Source organism: Erpetoichthys calabaricus, chromosome 2 (assembly GCF_900747795.2).
Source record: "Erpetoichthys calabaricus chromosome 2, fErpCal1.3, whole genome shotgun sequence".
NCBI classification, from domain to species: domain Eukaryota; kingdom Metazoa; phylum Chordata; class Cladistia; order Polypteriformes; family Polypteridae; genus Erpetoichthys; species Erpetoichthys calabaricus.
In genome coordinates, this window is record NC_041395.2 from 346666954 (window position 1) to 346682728 (window position 15775).

Below are 15775 nucleotides of genomic sequence, written 5' to 3' on the forward strand. Positions count from 1 at the left end.
ATAGCCTCTCATCTGTAGCATCATCACACAGACTGTGCATCAACAGCTTCACGAAAGGGGTCTTCATGGCCGAGCCCAAGATCACTGCACACAATGCCAACTGTTGGCTGGGGTGGTGTAAAGCATGCTGCCCACCACTGGACGTTTGAGAAGTGGAAACGTGGACTGATGAATCACGCTGCACTACCTGACAGTCTGATCGGCCAATCTAGATTTGGCAGATGCCAGGAGAATTCTGCCTTCTGAACTGCAAAGCACCTCCTGTTAAGTAGAGTAAAGGAGCGATGATGGCAGGGCTTGGGCTCGGCCTCTTGGTTCCATTGAAGGGTCCCGTTAATGCTACAGCAGGCGAAGACATTTCAGACAACTCTCTGCTACCAGTTTGGGGAAGGCCCTTCTCTGGTATACCATGACTGTGTCCCTGTGCACAAAGCCAGGACCACACAACACAAGGAGGAACTCGAGTGGCCTGGACAGCCCCCTGATGTCAACCCCACTGATCACCTTTGGGATGAATTAGCAAACCATGTCTTAGCATCTAATATCACTGCCTGACCTCCCAAATGCCTTTTTGGCTGAATGGGCACAAATTCCAACAGACACCCTCCAAAATCTTCTGAAATTAAAGAGTGGAAGCTGCCAAAGGGGGATATTAATGCCCACTGTTTTGGAATGCATTTGTCCAACAAGCTCTTGGTGTCCACAAACCTTCGGCCACACTGTGTGCTAAAGCTGAAGTCTCAGTCGCTTATTTCAAGATTTTTGGAGTCAGACGCTTTCTTGGAGTGACTTCACAATATATGCATATGCAGTACAAAAATGAACATAATTTCAATTATGATATAGAAACAACTTCATAAATAAGAGTAAGTGTCTGTGTATCTGTCTGGCCAAAAGATGGCAATTCACAAACATTTGCATTGGACATTCCAACAGACGGTGCATCACAAACATTAACACTACTTTTACATATCTCTTACCAAACGGCATTTACCAGAGACACGTGTACTGAATTAGTCATTCCAACAGACGGGGCATCACAAACAGGAGCACTGTTTTTTTTATCAATCCCATACCAAATGGCATATAACAGTCATTTGCATTGTACTGTGCCCTGCTAATGCTAAGATTTCTTAGATGGGTAGCATAGCCTATCCACCTTAATAACAGGATTAATGTCTGTGTGTCTGCCCGGTTGCTATGTCATTCCAACAGATGGCACATCAAATATTTTTACAATAAAATGCATTGCATTTGTCATTCCAATTGATGGTGCATCACACACAACAGCACTGTTTTTACACGTCTCACATACCAGAGACATGTGCATTGCATGGTGCACTGCAAACATTAACGTGGAGGTGTGCATTGATTACTTAGATTTCAACCCGTCTCCTGGGCATGACGTTAATCTGCTTCGAAAACCTGGGGTTTGGTGGCAGGATTGGCACTCCAGCCACAGATTAAAAAAAAAAAAAAAAAAACCTCCCACTGTTCCAATGTGGCGCTGAGGTGTCACCTGTTGCACGGCTTTCACTTGGATCTCAATCTGGGTGGTTTGCCGTGTGGTGGGGGCAGCAACGTGCAGTAATCAGCTAGTTCATATAAAATGTTAAGGGTTGTGCCAGTCACACGATTACTTACGTGCCACTGGGGCTAGAGCCTTGATCTTGTTCTTAATTGAAAGTTTATGACGTGAAACATGCTAATGAAGCAAAAAATGTGGCTAGTGGCAGCCACCGCAAAGATATCAGGGTTCACCCTGATTGGGTGGGTGACATGGCAGAAAGAAAAAGAGCAGCAACATTTGCCGAGTGTCAAGCAAATTGCAGAAGCCAATTACGTGAATGGATGAAGAAGAATGACAGCTGCAGCATCCGCTGATCGTCAAGCACACGCAAACTACTGGGGCCGGAACCTTGATCTTGGGCAGAACAGAGGTCTGTGTGTATTATAGTTATTTATAATAACAGATAATGACACATATATCTATGATTTCACCATCGAAAAGATTGTTTAATGTACTGGAGAACATGTATTTTTTATAAAAATAAGTAGCCTCGTAAGCTTGCATATTGTAATCTTTTTAGTTAGCCAATAAAAGGTGTCACTTTGCTATAAAAATAATGTCTATTCATTTTCTAACCCGCTGAATCCGAACACAGGGTCACGGGGGTCTGCTGGAGCCAATCCCAGCCAACACAGGGCACAAGGCAGGAACCAAACCCGGGCAGGGTGCCAACCCACCGCAGGACACACACACAAACACACCAAGCACACACTAGGGCCAATTTAGAATCACCAATCCATGTCTTTGGACTGTGGGAGGAAACACACGCAGACATGGGGAGAACATGCAAACTCCACACAGGAAGGACCCAGGAAGCGAACCCAGGTCCCCAGGTCTCCCAACTGCGAGGCAGCAGCGCTACCCACTGCACCACCGTGCCGCCTAAAAATAATCTAAATGAAATAAATCAAGTGTGGCAACACTAAACTTATAATGTAAACACAACACACTAAATGGAGAGAAAACACAGAGCCACGTCAATAAAAAGGCAATTTATAGCACCGCACCCTTCAGAAAAAGACCAAACCCCATTCAGTACGTCAGTATTCACTGATGCTGGCTGGGATTAGGCTGCACAAATCCACAAGCTTCTAAAAAGCAACATCATCACAAGGCACAAGTTAGTGACATTTTAACACGCAGTTGTGTGATGCGTCACCATGCACGTTTTTGTCACTGCATCATTTCATCCATTTGTCACTGCGCCCTTTGGCGTGCCACTCATCGACTAGAAGCTGCTGCCTGAAGGACCCAGCATGCTGGTGTAAAGCTAATCCCACCCAAAGAGTGATCAAGTCAGCCACATGGGGAATACTCAGGGGGAAAAAAAATTTGGTCAAACAAGTACAAACCCAGCAAATGTGCTACAAAAAAAATGCTTGGGCGAATTTGACAGATCAACATCAATCACGGCGGCTCCAACCTGATTAGAATACGGCACTCCAACTGAGGCGACTCTCGGACCTACAGGTTGGAGGGGACACCTACAGAAACACCTTCACGAAAGACGACAAGCCAGCAGACACAGGAAGACGGCTGCACACGTGGACACCCTGTGACTCGCCGACTCCCTGTGTGTGTGCAGAACGTTAGCAATGTGGCGGGTTATCCCTCTACTCACTCCCCAGGGGTGTGCTCTCTGGACAAACAGAACATCAGCCTAGCAAAACATTTACAAGTCTAAGACATACTTCAGGATCACAGGTGGGGGAGCTTTTCCCAGCCACACTGGGCATCCGGTCCATTGTGCGGCTCATCTGCACACCCCACACTAACATGGGGCCACACTTAGAATCACCAGTTGGCGTAATCTGCAGGATTTTGTGGACAACATTCGACTTAGGATTCAAACGCAGGACGCTGGGTCCTCCGGAGAGCAGCACCAGCCACTGGGCCACAAGCCCCAACATCATTAAAGCATCTTCCTTTTTTTTTGTTCTTTATTTCACCTTATACAATTTCTTGTATTAGGAATTTGTTAGTTTTTGCATACCCCTTGGGGTCAGCGCCCCTGGAGCAATTGAAGGTTAAGGGCCCAGCAGAGTAGGATCTCTTTTGGCAGGGACGGGGATTCGAACTGGCAACGTTCAGGATGCCAGCACAGATCCTTAGCCTCACAGCCACCACTCCGCCTATATTCTTGTAGTCCGTCTGGCCTGACAACGTAGAATTCAAACTGAAAAGCAACCTGTCAAAAAGCCCAAAGCCACAGTGGCAGAGTCACTTTTCTGACGCTTTCCCTCCTATAAGCAAACAACAACAGATTTAAACAGACAATCCGTCCCTTCACAGGCAGGGAACACAATTCACTCCTTTTAATATTATTCATTAGAAAGACAGGCTGGGAAACGGAGCCACGGAATTATTCCGCCTGTCTGAAGAGCTGCTCATTACGCTCGGATGGCATGCCACTAAAACGCTGACAAGGCTCCCTTTGAACTGTTTGCACACATTACGACACGGAGCTCGGGATAAATGGCATCCGGACCACTCGATGAGTTGAAAATGTCAATCACCTAATAAGGTAATGAATTCCCGGTGACGCTGGAGGCAATTTAGTGAAGGTTCACAAGGCCTCTGCACTGCGCCAAACGGTAATTGTGACAAATCACAAAGATAACAGAATGACATCTCATCCATAAGTGATAAGTCAACAGTTGAGGCAGAGGTTTATTGGCGGGGTGGTGGGGGGGGGCGGGGGGGACAGGGACCATAACAACAAACAGATGCTTTCTCTTTGGCCTCTCCGCGTTGTTCAGTTTGAGAGGAGCGTTATTTAGCTCCCATCAGGCTGCATGGCAACATCTCATTGTGACAAAACAAATTGAAAATGGCACCTCAATTGCACAGCGTGGGAGCAGCGTGCCGTATGTTAGGGAATTAGACTTACACTTTAAACTAATGAGCTAAGCTGCTGGAAGCACAAGGCGTAACCCACCTTGAAGGCGTACTTGCGGCTGATGTGGTCGTCGGGCTCAACGGGAGAAATGACATAACTGGGTAACGGGATGCTGCCCAGGATGTTCTCTTCTCTGCTGTCTGCAAAGTAAGGAGGAGAAGACAGCGATTAAGACTTTACTCCATACCCCAAACGAAGATGGCAGAAGATCAATGTGGGCCCCACCCCCCACCCCTCAAAGGTAACCCTAAGGTGTGATATTCAGCCACACTGCTGCCCATCAGTCATAAACGGTTTAAAGTTAAATTAGGTGAGCAGGTGGCACTCCTGCCAACCTGTATGAAGGCATAAAGGTTGCATGGCAGGGATGCCGAGTGTTCAAATGCAGGGCACCTTGTAGGATGTGCAGGAGTGACAAGACGTCGACTGCAAGACCCCAAGGCTGTAAAATCCCAGAGCAACAAAATACGTGGAGGCAGCAATGCGACTTTGGCCTAATCAACTGGGAAAAGAATATTTCAGGGCAGAGTGATGGACCAATGCTGAGAAAAGATGAATGGATTTCATTTTTAATGAACACGTCCAGACTTTCAGATTGTGTGAAAAAGTAAGGACACCCCATAAAATGTGTTTTTTTCTTCTTTTTTAACATATGTGGACATTGAGATTTGATCTTTATGTAAATAGGATCTTTAAATAAAGGCAATAAAATTGATAAACAATTACTGTAAAGTCAAACGTGTCATTTCTGTCTGTGGAAAATGGCGCCCGCCCCGCCCCATACTTGGGATTGCCCCCTCAAGTCAGCATCTAGCACTCTCCGACCTCGACTGGAAGAACGTTTTCCCCCACTCCGCCAGGCACAATTCTTTTAGCTATTTAAATTTTTTAGGGGTGTCTTGTGCGCTCAGCCCGTTTCGTATCAAGGATTCAGATCCAGGCTTTGACTTGGCCATTCCAGAGCCCTCCATTTCTTTCTTTTTCTAGCTGTTCCTTGCTGGATTTACTGGTATGTTTAGGGTCATCGTCACATTGCAAGGTCCAGTTGGGTTTGAGCTTCGGTCTTCTGACAGATGTTCTCACGTTCTCCTCAAGCACCCCGCGGGTATAATAAAGAATTGCCAGCGCATCCTATGATGGTGAGCTGCCCAGGCCCTGAAGCAGCAAATAATAATAATATTACATTTTATTTATATAGCGCCTTTCCCATGCTCCCATGAAAAGCTGCCCCAAACCAGAATATTTCCCCCCATCATGCTTTACAGCTGATATCAGGTTACTCTGGTCAAACGCGGTCATCAGCTTTCACCAAATGAGTCTTCCGGTACTGTGGCCAACTAAACATAGGTACAGGCCTACTTACTTTATCTTTTATTTATTTCAATTGCACAATGGCCTACACAATGTAAACGTGGCCTGATGTTTGTTATATCACCTCTATAGGACTAGACAGGTAATATAATACATTTAAAAATCTATCTGCCCTCTTGTGCTCTACGTGTACCTTCCACGCCTTTCCTTCATATCCTCGTGTGTCTGAACCTCTCTGGACTTAGTCGGGCTTTAAAGAAACACACTATCAGACTCCTGATTTTCGAGTTGCGTTGCTTGCCTCCCGTCTGCTTTTATGCTTCCCATCTTTGAAGGCAACTCCCAGTGTGGCCCCCACAGCTTTACTCCTCCTTGTGTGTGTTGCACTTACGTGTTGAGTTGCAGCACGAAAACCAAACTGACCAATCAGATTGTTCGCAGGGCCTGGAGACACACACACACCTTAGTGTTTTACTATACGGAAGAAACCATTTAAATTAAGATCAAGGCCCACATATGTGATAAATGAAGACACTCTTTCATGGGGTCTACTTGCCTTTTTTACATTGCTGTATAGCGGACACGTCTTTATCTAGTATCTGTGTGCTTTGTGTCCTGCTATAACTCAACAGAACATTGAGACATCATGGCGCTGAGCTGGGTACCTTTCTGCTAATGCCTTCTTCACCTCCAGCACTTCTAACTTTATTAGGAAATTAACCTCCAAAGATCACATGTAACAGCCACCAAAATGCACCTTTGATCGATAAAGCTCGTTTTTAACAAGCAGGCCATTACTGACCTGTCGGAAGTTCACTTATGTAAATCAATAGGCCTGGTCAGATGAAACACTGAGGGGCAACGGTACATTTAATACTCACCTTTGTAGTAAAAGAGGCAATAATCCGCCAAGACAAACCACTTCCTCTTCCAGAGTCTCATTCCCGTGCTGTCCTACAAACAAAACAAAAAAAAAAACAACTCTTTATATTCTTTGACTGAGCTTTCACGTTCAGCTCTGAGGAAGCAACAACTGTGACTGGCCTGGAAAATGACATCTCATCAGCATTTTACAAAACTGAGGACAACTTTTGTATTGAAAGCTGCTTAGCAATCATGTGAGGCAATGAAAGCCCATCTGACTCGAGAGCACTCACATCTTAAAAGGGGTCTCTGATGCATGGTGACAGAAGGCGGTGTGGCCTAGTGGTGCATGTGCTGGGAAGCTCAAGGGTGCTGCTTTCCTCACTGCTTCCCACTCCTGACTGACTGCCAAGTTCTTCGAGTTTGGAATCAGTGACATCTTTGACATTAGAAACCTGCTGACAAGAACAGACCACTCAGCCTGACAGAGCTCAGCACAGCCTACTGCACTCCAAAGACTAACGGAGTCTGAGCCTGCTTAGTAAATTAGAACATTAGAACACTCTAGACGAGAACAGGCCATTCAGCCCAACAAAGCTCGCCACTCCTCTCCACTTATTTCTTCCAAAAAACATCAAGTCGAGTTTTGAAAGTCCCTAAAGTATTACTGTCTACCACACTACTTGGTCGCTTATTCCAAGTGTCTGTCGTTCTTTGTGTAATGAAAAAACTTCCTAATGTTTTGTACGAAATTTACCCTTCGCAAGTTTCCATCTGTTTCCCCGTGTTCTTGATGAACTCATCTTAAAGTCACCATCTTGATCCATTTCATAATTTTAAACACTTCAGTCAGGTCTCCTCTTCATATTCTTTTGCTTAAACTGTAAAGGCTCAGCTCTTTTAATCTTTTCTTATAACTCATTCTCTGTAGCCCTGAATCAGCCTATTTGCTCTTCTCTGGACCTTCTCTAGTGCTGCTATGTCCTTTTTGTAGCCTGGAGACCCAAACTGCACCCAGAACTCCAGATGAGGCCTCACCAGTGTGTTATAAAGACTTGAGCAGAACCTCCTGTGACTTGTACTCCACACATCAAGGTGCTATATAACCTGACATTGTTAGTCTTCTTAATGGCTTCTGAACACTGACGAGATCAGGCACATTCAAGCTGGTTTGGCCATTGGCGCTTGCTGAGTAGATTTGCAAAATTGGCAGACTCAAAATGTGTGGACGGGCACAGTCAATAACTCCACACTTGTCCTCAACACCTGGTTGAGCTCCCAGCAGTGACAAGAATGTCACACACAGCTCTAACCTCGTCAGTTGTGAGAAGGATTCAAGCAACACAGGAAAACGTTTGGGGGCAGCCACCCATATACTTGAAATTGGATGCCAAATATGATGGTTTGATTCACAATGAAAAGGTCTTGACAGACCAGTTCAGACAGACAAACACGGCGGTTTTAAAGTCAGGCAGGGTAAATGACATCATCGGGCCCAGAGCCGGAAATGACATCATCAAGTCCAGGCGGAATTTCCCGTGGTTGGTCTGCAGATGAAAAAGAGGAAGGATCAGTGGACCCTGCCACCCCCTGGTCTGGCATGGAATTATCCCTTTTTGAGCCCTTTCGTCGTCTCCCATGTGCACGTGTGTGACACAGTAAATTTGTTGATTACCCGACTGCCCACGATGATGAGGTGGAGCAGCAGCAAAATGGCGGCAGCAGCAGTCACGATCACAGTGCAATGCAATCTGGTTTGTACCTCATGTCATTACAAGTGGCGGTCTTCATCTACACGATTAGCTGATGCCAGTACATCACTTTAGTTTTCGATCTTGACAGGTCAGAGTCCAATTCAGCGATAATACAAAACATTGTTTGTTTTGTGAATTCACTTTGATCTTTCACCAGATGTCGATGCCATTTTTGTCGTTGTTTGCTCTTCACTACTCCCCCGCAAGCGCATGGGAATCTCGGTCAAACCAACGAAGCTAACTTTCCTTCTAGCAAAGAGAGTTGAACTAAAATGTAGTGGCGGGTTTTGTCACCGTTTGCAGTTGTTTACTGCTCTCAACCCCTCCTGCTGATAAAAACCGACCTCCGCCCTGATAGAGTTAATATAACGAGACTGTAAAACAAAGCAGTGAGAACTGATGATGAGCACTTAACGACACTTAACAACTTAACGACAAACGACAACACTCTCAGTCGGTGTTTTCCTCTAGGGGGAGCTAACTCCCTGGTTGGAATAAGTTCTTTTAAATTGCGCCGTTTTAAGTAACCTGAACCTAAATAGATATAACGAGGCAATATCACTCCCTTAGTGATACGGCGGTGAGAAATCACATAACAGAAAATAACTTCGCTTTCTTTAATGACGATTTACGTGGTATAACAGACAAGGAAGCCATGACAAGCTCATGTGTAGAATCTGCCATTTTCAGGATAGGATGACGTAATCTTCCATCCGTCCGTCGGCTTCAAAGGTGTGCCGGGCAATATGCCAAGGCTTTATACTCTTTCCACGTGCAGGCCCTTACTTAGGTAAATCGTGCCATTCCAAACAAGGCAAAGAGAGGCCTGCTGACTAACACACAGAAATGGTGCCCGTTGCCCGTTTGTCTTTGTCTATCTTGTCCTAGGATTGGCCTAGCAGTTCTAAATGCTGAGCCCCTTTGTACTAAATCTGGCTCAGCATTGCATGTAGAAAGAAAAGCACTTTTAAAATATTTGCAGAGAGCACAGTGACATATTAAACTTATATTCTGATTACAGCCGGTTAGTTGATTGTCAGTCGTAATTTAACACAGTTGTCTCACCCCTTGTGTGCCAGAATCCTGCTACGTTTAAAAGTTGAGCAATGTGTCAATTTGAAATTTTTAGTACGATTTAACAAAACACCAATGGAACCTTTTCAAATGCTTACTGAGGCTTATGGGGAGACTGCATGTCTCATGTGTGGGAGTTTTTCCTAAATTGAAATCAGTGGTTAAAGGAACACGGATGCAGCAAAGAAGAAAACGTCAGATGTCTGTAAACAGGTGACAGAAAGTGATCAGCTCCACGCCGTTGACCAGTAGGAACCAAGAAGGCATCGATGCGTAACTGCTAATGGGGGAGGACACTGAGGGGGCCAAGCATTAAAATTGTTATGTACAGTTGTGTTTAGAATTATAGCCGTGTGTGTTTAATAAAGTGAATCAATCTTCTAATCCCTCTCAGCGCTTTTATTTCCATACACACAAATGCATTAACAGCATAGCACATTCTACTCCAAATCAAAACATGAAGACAAATTGATCAAATCAGTGTTATTCCGTTACAGAAAGAGTAGAAAAAGGAAATATTAGGCTGTTCAAGATAATAGCAGTGTGGAGTTCAATTAGTGAGGTCATTCATTCATTCATTCAGTGTCAATTACGGCCCTCATTTAAGGAAGGAAGAGCAGCAAAAGTTCATGCTGGTTTTTGTGCATTTCTCTCTAAAAATCGGAGTAAAACGGGTCATTCCTGACATTCTTCAGAAGAACAGCATACTTGATTAAAAAGTTCATTGGAGAGGGGGAAACATATAAAGAAGTGCAGAAAATGAGGGGCTGCTCAGCTAAAATGACTGCAAATGCTTTAAAATGGCAGCCAAAACCTGAAAGATTGGAAGAAAACAGTAAAGTGCCATTGGAATGAATCAAAGAAGAGCCAAAATGGCAAAGACTCAGCCAGTGATCAGCTCCAAGGTGATCTAAAGTTACCTGTGAGTACCTGTGTTATAATTAGAAGACCCCTGTGTGAAGCCAAGATAGCGGCAAGAAGAGCCTACAAAGTCTCACTGTTGGGAAAAAAAAAATAAGACAAGACGCGTGCTAAAGAGGAGACAACACACTGACTGGCCTAAAGAGAAATGGCGCAACATTCTGTGGACTGATGAGAGCAAGATTGTTCTTTCTGGGTCCAGGGGCTGCATTCATGCCACAGTACACAGTGAAGCAGGGTGGTGCAGGCATCACGACATGGGGATGTGTCTCATACCATGGTGTCAGGCCTGCTTATCACATCCCAGGGGTCAGTTTGAATACCTCAGAATACTTGAACAGGCCAGGTGGGCTTCAACAAGACAAGGACCCCAAACACACCAGTAAATGAGCGACAGACCAACAAGATTGACGTTATGGGGTACAGTAGAATTGTGGAATGGAGTCCAGTCATCCTGGGCTGGCATACCTGAAGTTAGTCGACTGACTCTGTGCCAACCCAGATGGGCAGCAGCTCTCTGAAACAACAAATTATGAGTGCAGGGATTCAAAGGAAAGCAAAATCTTGGAATATTTTTCAGTTTACACAGTGAATGTTTGAATTTGTAAAGAAGAATGCAGACACTGCGATTTTTTTGAATATTCCCTTTTCTTCACTTTCTGTAAAGGAATAACACAAATGTGATCCAAATTATTCTTCATGTTTTAATTTGGAATAGAATATGCTGTGATCCCAATGTGTGTGTGTGCCTGGTAATACAAGCTATAAGGATTTTGAGCTTTATTCACTTTTTTAAAATTTGCAGGCGACACAACAGTAGTGGGCCTCATCAGTAATGACGATGATTCCGCATACAGAGAGGAAGTTAATCAACTCATACCTACTTTCTGTGTAAGAAGTGAAAGGTTTGTAATGTCTGTATGTTGTCTTGTGTGAACTTGTGTTTCATGTCTGCACATTGAGCCTGGAGAAATGCAATTTCGTTCAGCTATGCATCCGTTGTTGTACTGTTGTATGGTATGAATGACAATAAAGTGCACTTACTTACTTAAACACACTGCAATTATTCTAAACATAACTGTAAATAAAGGTGAGTCATTGTGTCAGTCTCGATATTTAATAGACAGACCTCGGGTAACACAAACCGTAGCACTGAAGACCCTGGCCACCACACGCGGTCACTTTCTCCCCTCTAGTTCTTGCACCACCAGCAGATTCAGAGCTTAAAGGCTACTCAGTGGCCACCGACACCTGCATGACCGTACCTGCTGTGAGTTACAATATCAACTGTCTAAGGCGGCATTCATTGCTTTTCGACTACAGCCACAGGGTCCCCGGAGGTCTGGCTGTGTTTGGATGTAGAAAAAGCCTGCCTTGGATAGAAGAGAACGGGGATATCCATTTACTGGATGTATTTATGGGGGGAGGAAAAAAAAGTGCATTGTACAGTTTGTTACATAAGACTGCGTGTGTGGATATAATAATAATTAAAGGATTACTTAGATATGATGCAGCTTTCAAGTTGCAGCTGTGTTAACAACAACAATTACATCTATCGCACATTTTCATACACGGGACGGAGCTCCAAGTGCTTTACAAGATGTCAAATTAGTCACAAGAAAAGAAAAACAAATTAAAATGAGATAAGAATAATAATGAATTGATGACATACAAAGAATAAATCAATTTGCACTTACATACTGTAAAATAGATGTGTAATGAGTAGAAAGACAGTCTCCTTATGTATAAATTGGACTCCATTATAACTTGTCCCCAAGGGGAAACTGAAATTTTAGAGAAGCTCCCAAAATAATAAATATAATAAAAAACAAACAAGCAGCCCCCTAAAACACACAACTTTTCTCACACTGAAAGCTGTGAACGCGTGGCAGCCATGATGCATGCGTGTACACATTCTGAGTGTGAAGAACAGTCATATGAAAAAGTTTGGGAACCCCTCTTAATTCTTTAGATTTTTGTTCATCATTGGCTGAGCTTTCAACGTAGCAACTTCCTTTTAATATATGACATCCATCCATCCATTATTCAACCCGCTATATCCTAACTACAGGGTCACGGGGGTCTGCTGGAGCCAATCCCAGCCAACTCAAGGCACAAGGCAGGAAACAAACCCCAGACGGCGCCAGCCCACCACAGTAATATCTGACATGCCTTATGGACACAGTAGGATTTCAGCAGTGACATTAAGTTTATTGAATTAACAGAAAATATGCAATATGCATCATAACAAAATTAGACTGGTGCATAATTGTGGGCACCCCAACAGAGATATGACATCAATACTTAGTGGAGCCTCCTTTTGTCCTCTAGACGCTGTCCTCCTATAGCCTCTGATGAGTGTCTGATTCTGGATGAAGGTATTTCTGACCATTCTTCATACCAAATCTCTCCAGTTCAGTTCAATTTGATGGACAGCCTGCTTCAAATCATCCCATAGATTTTCGATGATATTCAAGTCAGGGGACTGTGACGGCCATTCCAGAACATTGTACTTCTCCCTCTGCATGAATGCCTTTGTAGATTTCCAACTGTGTTTTGGGTCATTGTCTTGTTGGAATATCCAACCCCTGCGTAACTTCAACTTTGTGACTGATGCTTGAACATTATCCTGAAGAATTTGTTGATATTGGGCTGAATTCATCAGACCCTCGACTTTAACAAGGGCCCCAGTCCCTGAACTAGCCACACAGCCCCACAGCATGATGGAACCTCCACCCAATGTGACAGTAGGTAGCAGGTGTTTGTCTTGGACTGCGGTGTTCTTCCGCCATGTAAAGTGCTTTTTGTTCTGACCAAATAACTCCATTTGTGTCTCATCAGTCCAAAGCACTTTGTTCCAAAATGAATCTGAGTTGTCTGAATGAGCATTGGCATACAACAAGCGACTCTGTTTGTGGCGTGAGTGCAGAAAGGGCTTCTTTCTCATCACCCTGCCATACAGATGTTCTTTGTGCAAATTGCACTTAATTGTAGAACAATGTAAAGATACACCATCTGCAGCCAGATGTTCTTGCAGGTCTTTGGAGGTGATCTGTGGGTTGTCTGTCACCATTCCCACAATCCTGCTCATATGCCGCTCCTGTATTTTTCTTGGCCTGCCAGACCTGCTGGGTTTAACAGCAACTGTGCCTGTGGCCTTCCATTTCCTGATTCCATTCCTTACCGTTTAAAATGACAGTTTAGACCTCTGAGATGGCTTTTTGTAGCCTTCCCCTAAATCAGGAGACTCAACAATCTTTGTTTTCAGATCTTTGGAGAGTTGCTTTGAGGATCCCATGCTGTCACTCTTCAGAGGAGAGTCAAAGGGAAGGAAGCACAACTTGTAATTGACCACCTTAAATACCTTTATATCTCATAATTGAACACACCTGTCTATGAAGTTCAAGGCTTAACAAGCTCATCCAAACAATCTGGTGTTGCAAGTACAGTAGACCCCCCACAAAGTCACGGTTCAGAGTTCACGGCCTCATTCATTCACAGATTTTTCCTTAGAATCTATCTAATTGTTAGCGGAAACCGCAAATAACCTCCGCAAAGGAGGTAAAAGGATGTCCACGTGGCTTTTAAAAAGGGGGCCAGTGACCAAAAGCAAAAAAAAAAAAATTTTTTGTAATTTGTGTTACAAGTTCCCGTCTGTCTGCCTTCTGTTGGGTTACCTGTACTTATTCATTTTGTCCTCAATCATTTCGTGGTTGGCGTCTGGATTGTCTGCCATCTGCCTGTGTACATGAGGACTGTAAGTGGATTCATGACCATCCTACAAAGAAAGGAGCGCTCCTGGACCCGTCTACCCGTCTTCACCATTTCAGAAACTAGCGGTTGGACTATCTTTACATTCCCATTCAACGTGCAGATCTCTGGACTGCATCTTCATCATTTCATCCGTTTATGTTTTTCATGATTTACTGTGTGTGTTTTGTTTGTGCTTTGTTGCATTTAATGTGTAATCGCCGTAAGGGAAACGGGTGGTATCGTTGTTTTCATTACATTCTTTATTTGCTGTTTGATTACTGGTTTGCTTTATTTTTGTCTCCGTTTGTGAGTGCGTGCGGGTCGGGCCAAGGCTGGGTGCGTCCCTGGAATCTCCACCATAAAAATAAACAAATCGCTGTCTTCTCGACGATGTGAATCTTAGTGGCACCGGACCGCTACAGCGTTATTCATTTCTCCTTGCTGCTGATTGACTGTGGTGCATCTCCAGCTGAGTGTTGTATTTTCTGTTTTGTTCCTCTTAATCCTTAAACCGCCACAACCGGCTATAGTTGTTTCTCAGTGCCATTTGCGAGCACACAGGAACTGATCAGTCAGTGCCGGATATTTGTTCAGCAGCCAGCTCATGACCACTGCCAGCTTCTTGTGAGCAGGGGGGCTGAACGCACCCCTAGAAGACACGGACGCTTCTCAAAAAACCCCACTTAAAAACGGTGATAGACTACTTTCACATCGCTCCCTTACTTGCTGGGCTTACTTGTGGCTGCTCAGTTGCGTGATGCGCTTCTTGCACGACACTACGCATACTTAAAAGCCTGAACAGCACCTGTCCTTTTTGGCTGATTGCTTTGTTTCTCTCTCCTCCCCCAGACATCCTCTGCTCCTGTTGGGGGTCCCGCTCCTGTTGTGCTCCCCTATCATGTTTGCCTATTCTTTTAATCGAGAACTAACTGCATAGTGAGCTCGTTTTACTTCTGAAAGAGACAGGTTTGTTTGAAGAGTTTGAATAAAGTTCCTGTCTCTACAATCTCCTGTGTTTCTGTGCAATTCTGTGACCCAAGCGTGACACCCTTAAGCCTGACTGGCTCTGGGATTGAAGTGCTGCACTAGACCAGCCTGCAGTCATCAGCGCTTACCTCGGTGTGCTTGAATGCAGCCAGTTCAAGTGCAGTTAGCTCGGTGATTTACTGAAATTCATCCATGGCGTCAGTTGCATCTTGTACATATTATTCCAGTAGTTTTTAAAATAGTTTTTACAGTTCATTAGCAGTGTGTCAAATGATCAGTGTTGCAGTAATTGTAAAGCTCTTCCATTAAAATTTGACTTTTTCTTTGTGAATTGTGACGTTTACTTAAAGTGCAGCAAAAAAGTATTTGGCGTCCAGGGATGCAATAACCAACAAGTATGTGGCAGTTTAAGAGTTAAAGCGCTAAAATGCTGTCGAAATGCCCGGCACCTTCTAAGGCTTCTGGCAATAAAAACGCGCTTGCATGAATTACAGTACATATAGCGGTAACAGTGGTGTTTTACATTCTAGCACTGCGGGAGACATAACAGTACAGTATACAGGTTTACCTTTACATTCTTTATTTTTAGTTAATGTATTAAGCTGAGGTTGAAATGAAACTAAAGTGTTTTGGGGGCATATT

At 44.1% G+C, this 15775-nt stretch overlaps 1 protein-coding gene across 6 annotated transcripts in view; it reads right to left on the reverse strand.

The window, feature by feature from the left end:
• Positions 1-15775, reverse strand: part of plekha7b (pleckstrin homology domain containing, family A member 7b) — a 377482-nt gene that overhangs the window by 128439 nt on the left and 233268 nt on the right. For all 6 annotated transcript variants that reach the window (XM_051923402.1, XM_051923401.1, XM_051923403.1 and 3 more), the window contains 2 exons: positions 6662-6734; positions 4509-4609 (listed from right to left, as the gene is read on the reverse strand). In XM_051923402.1, coding sequence (XP_051779362.1) covers positions 4509-4609; positions 6662-6734 — 174 coding nt within the window. The remainder of the gene's footprint in view (positions 1-4508; positions 4610-6661; positions 6735-15775) is intronic.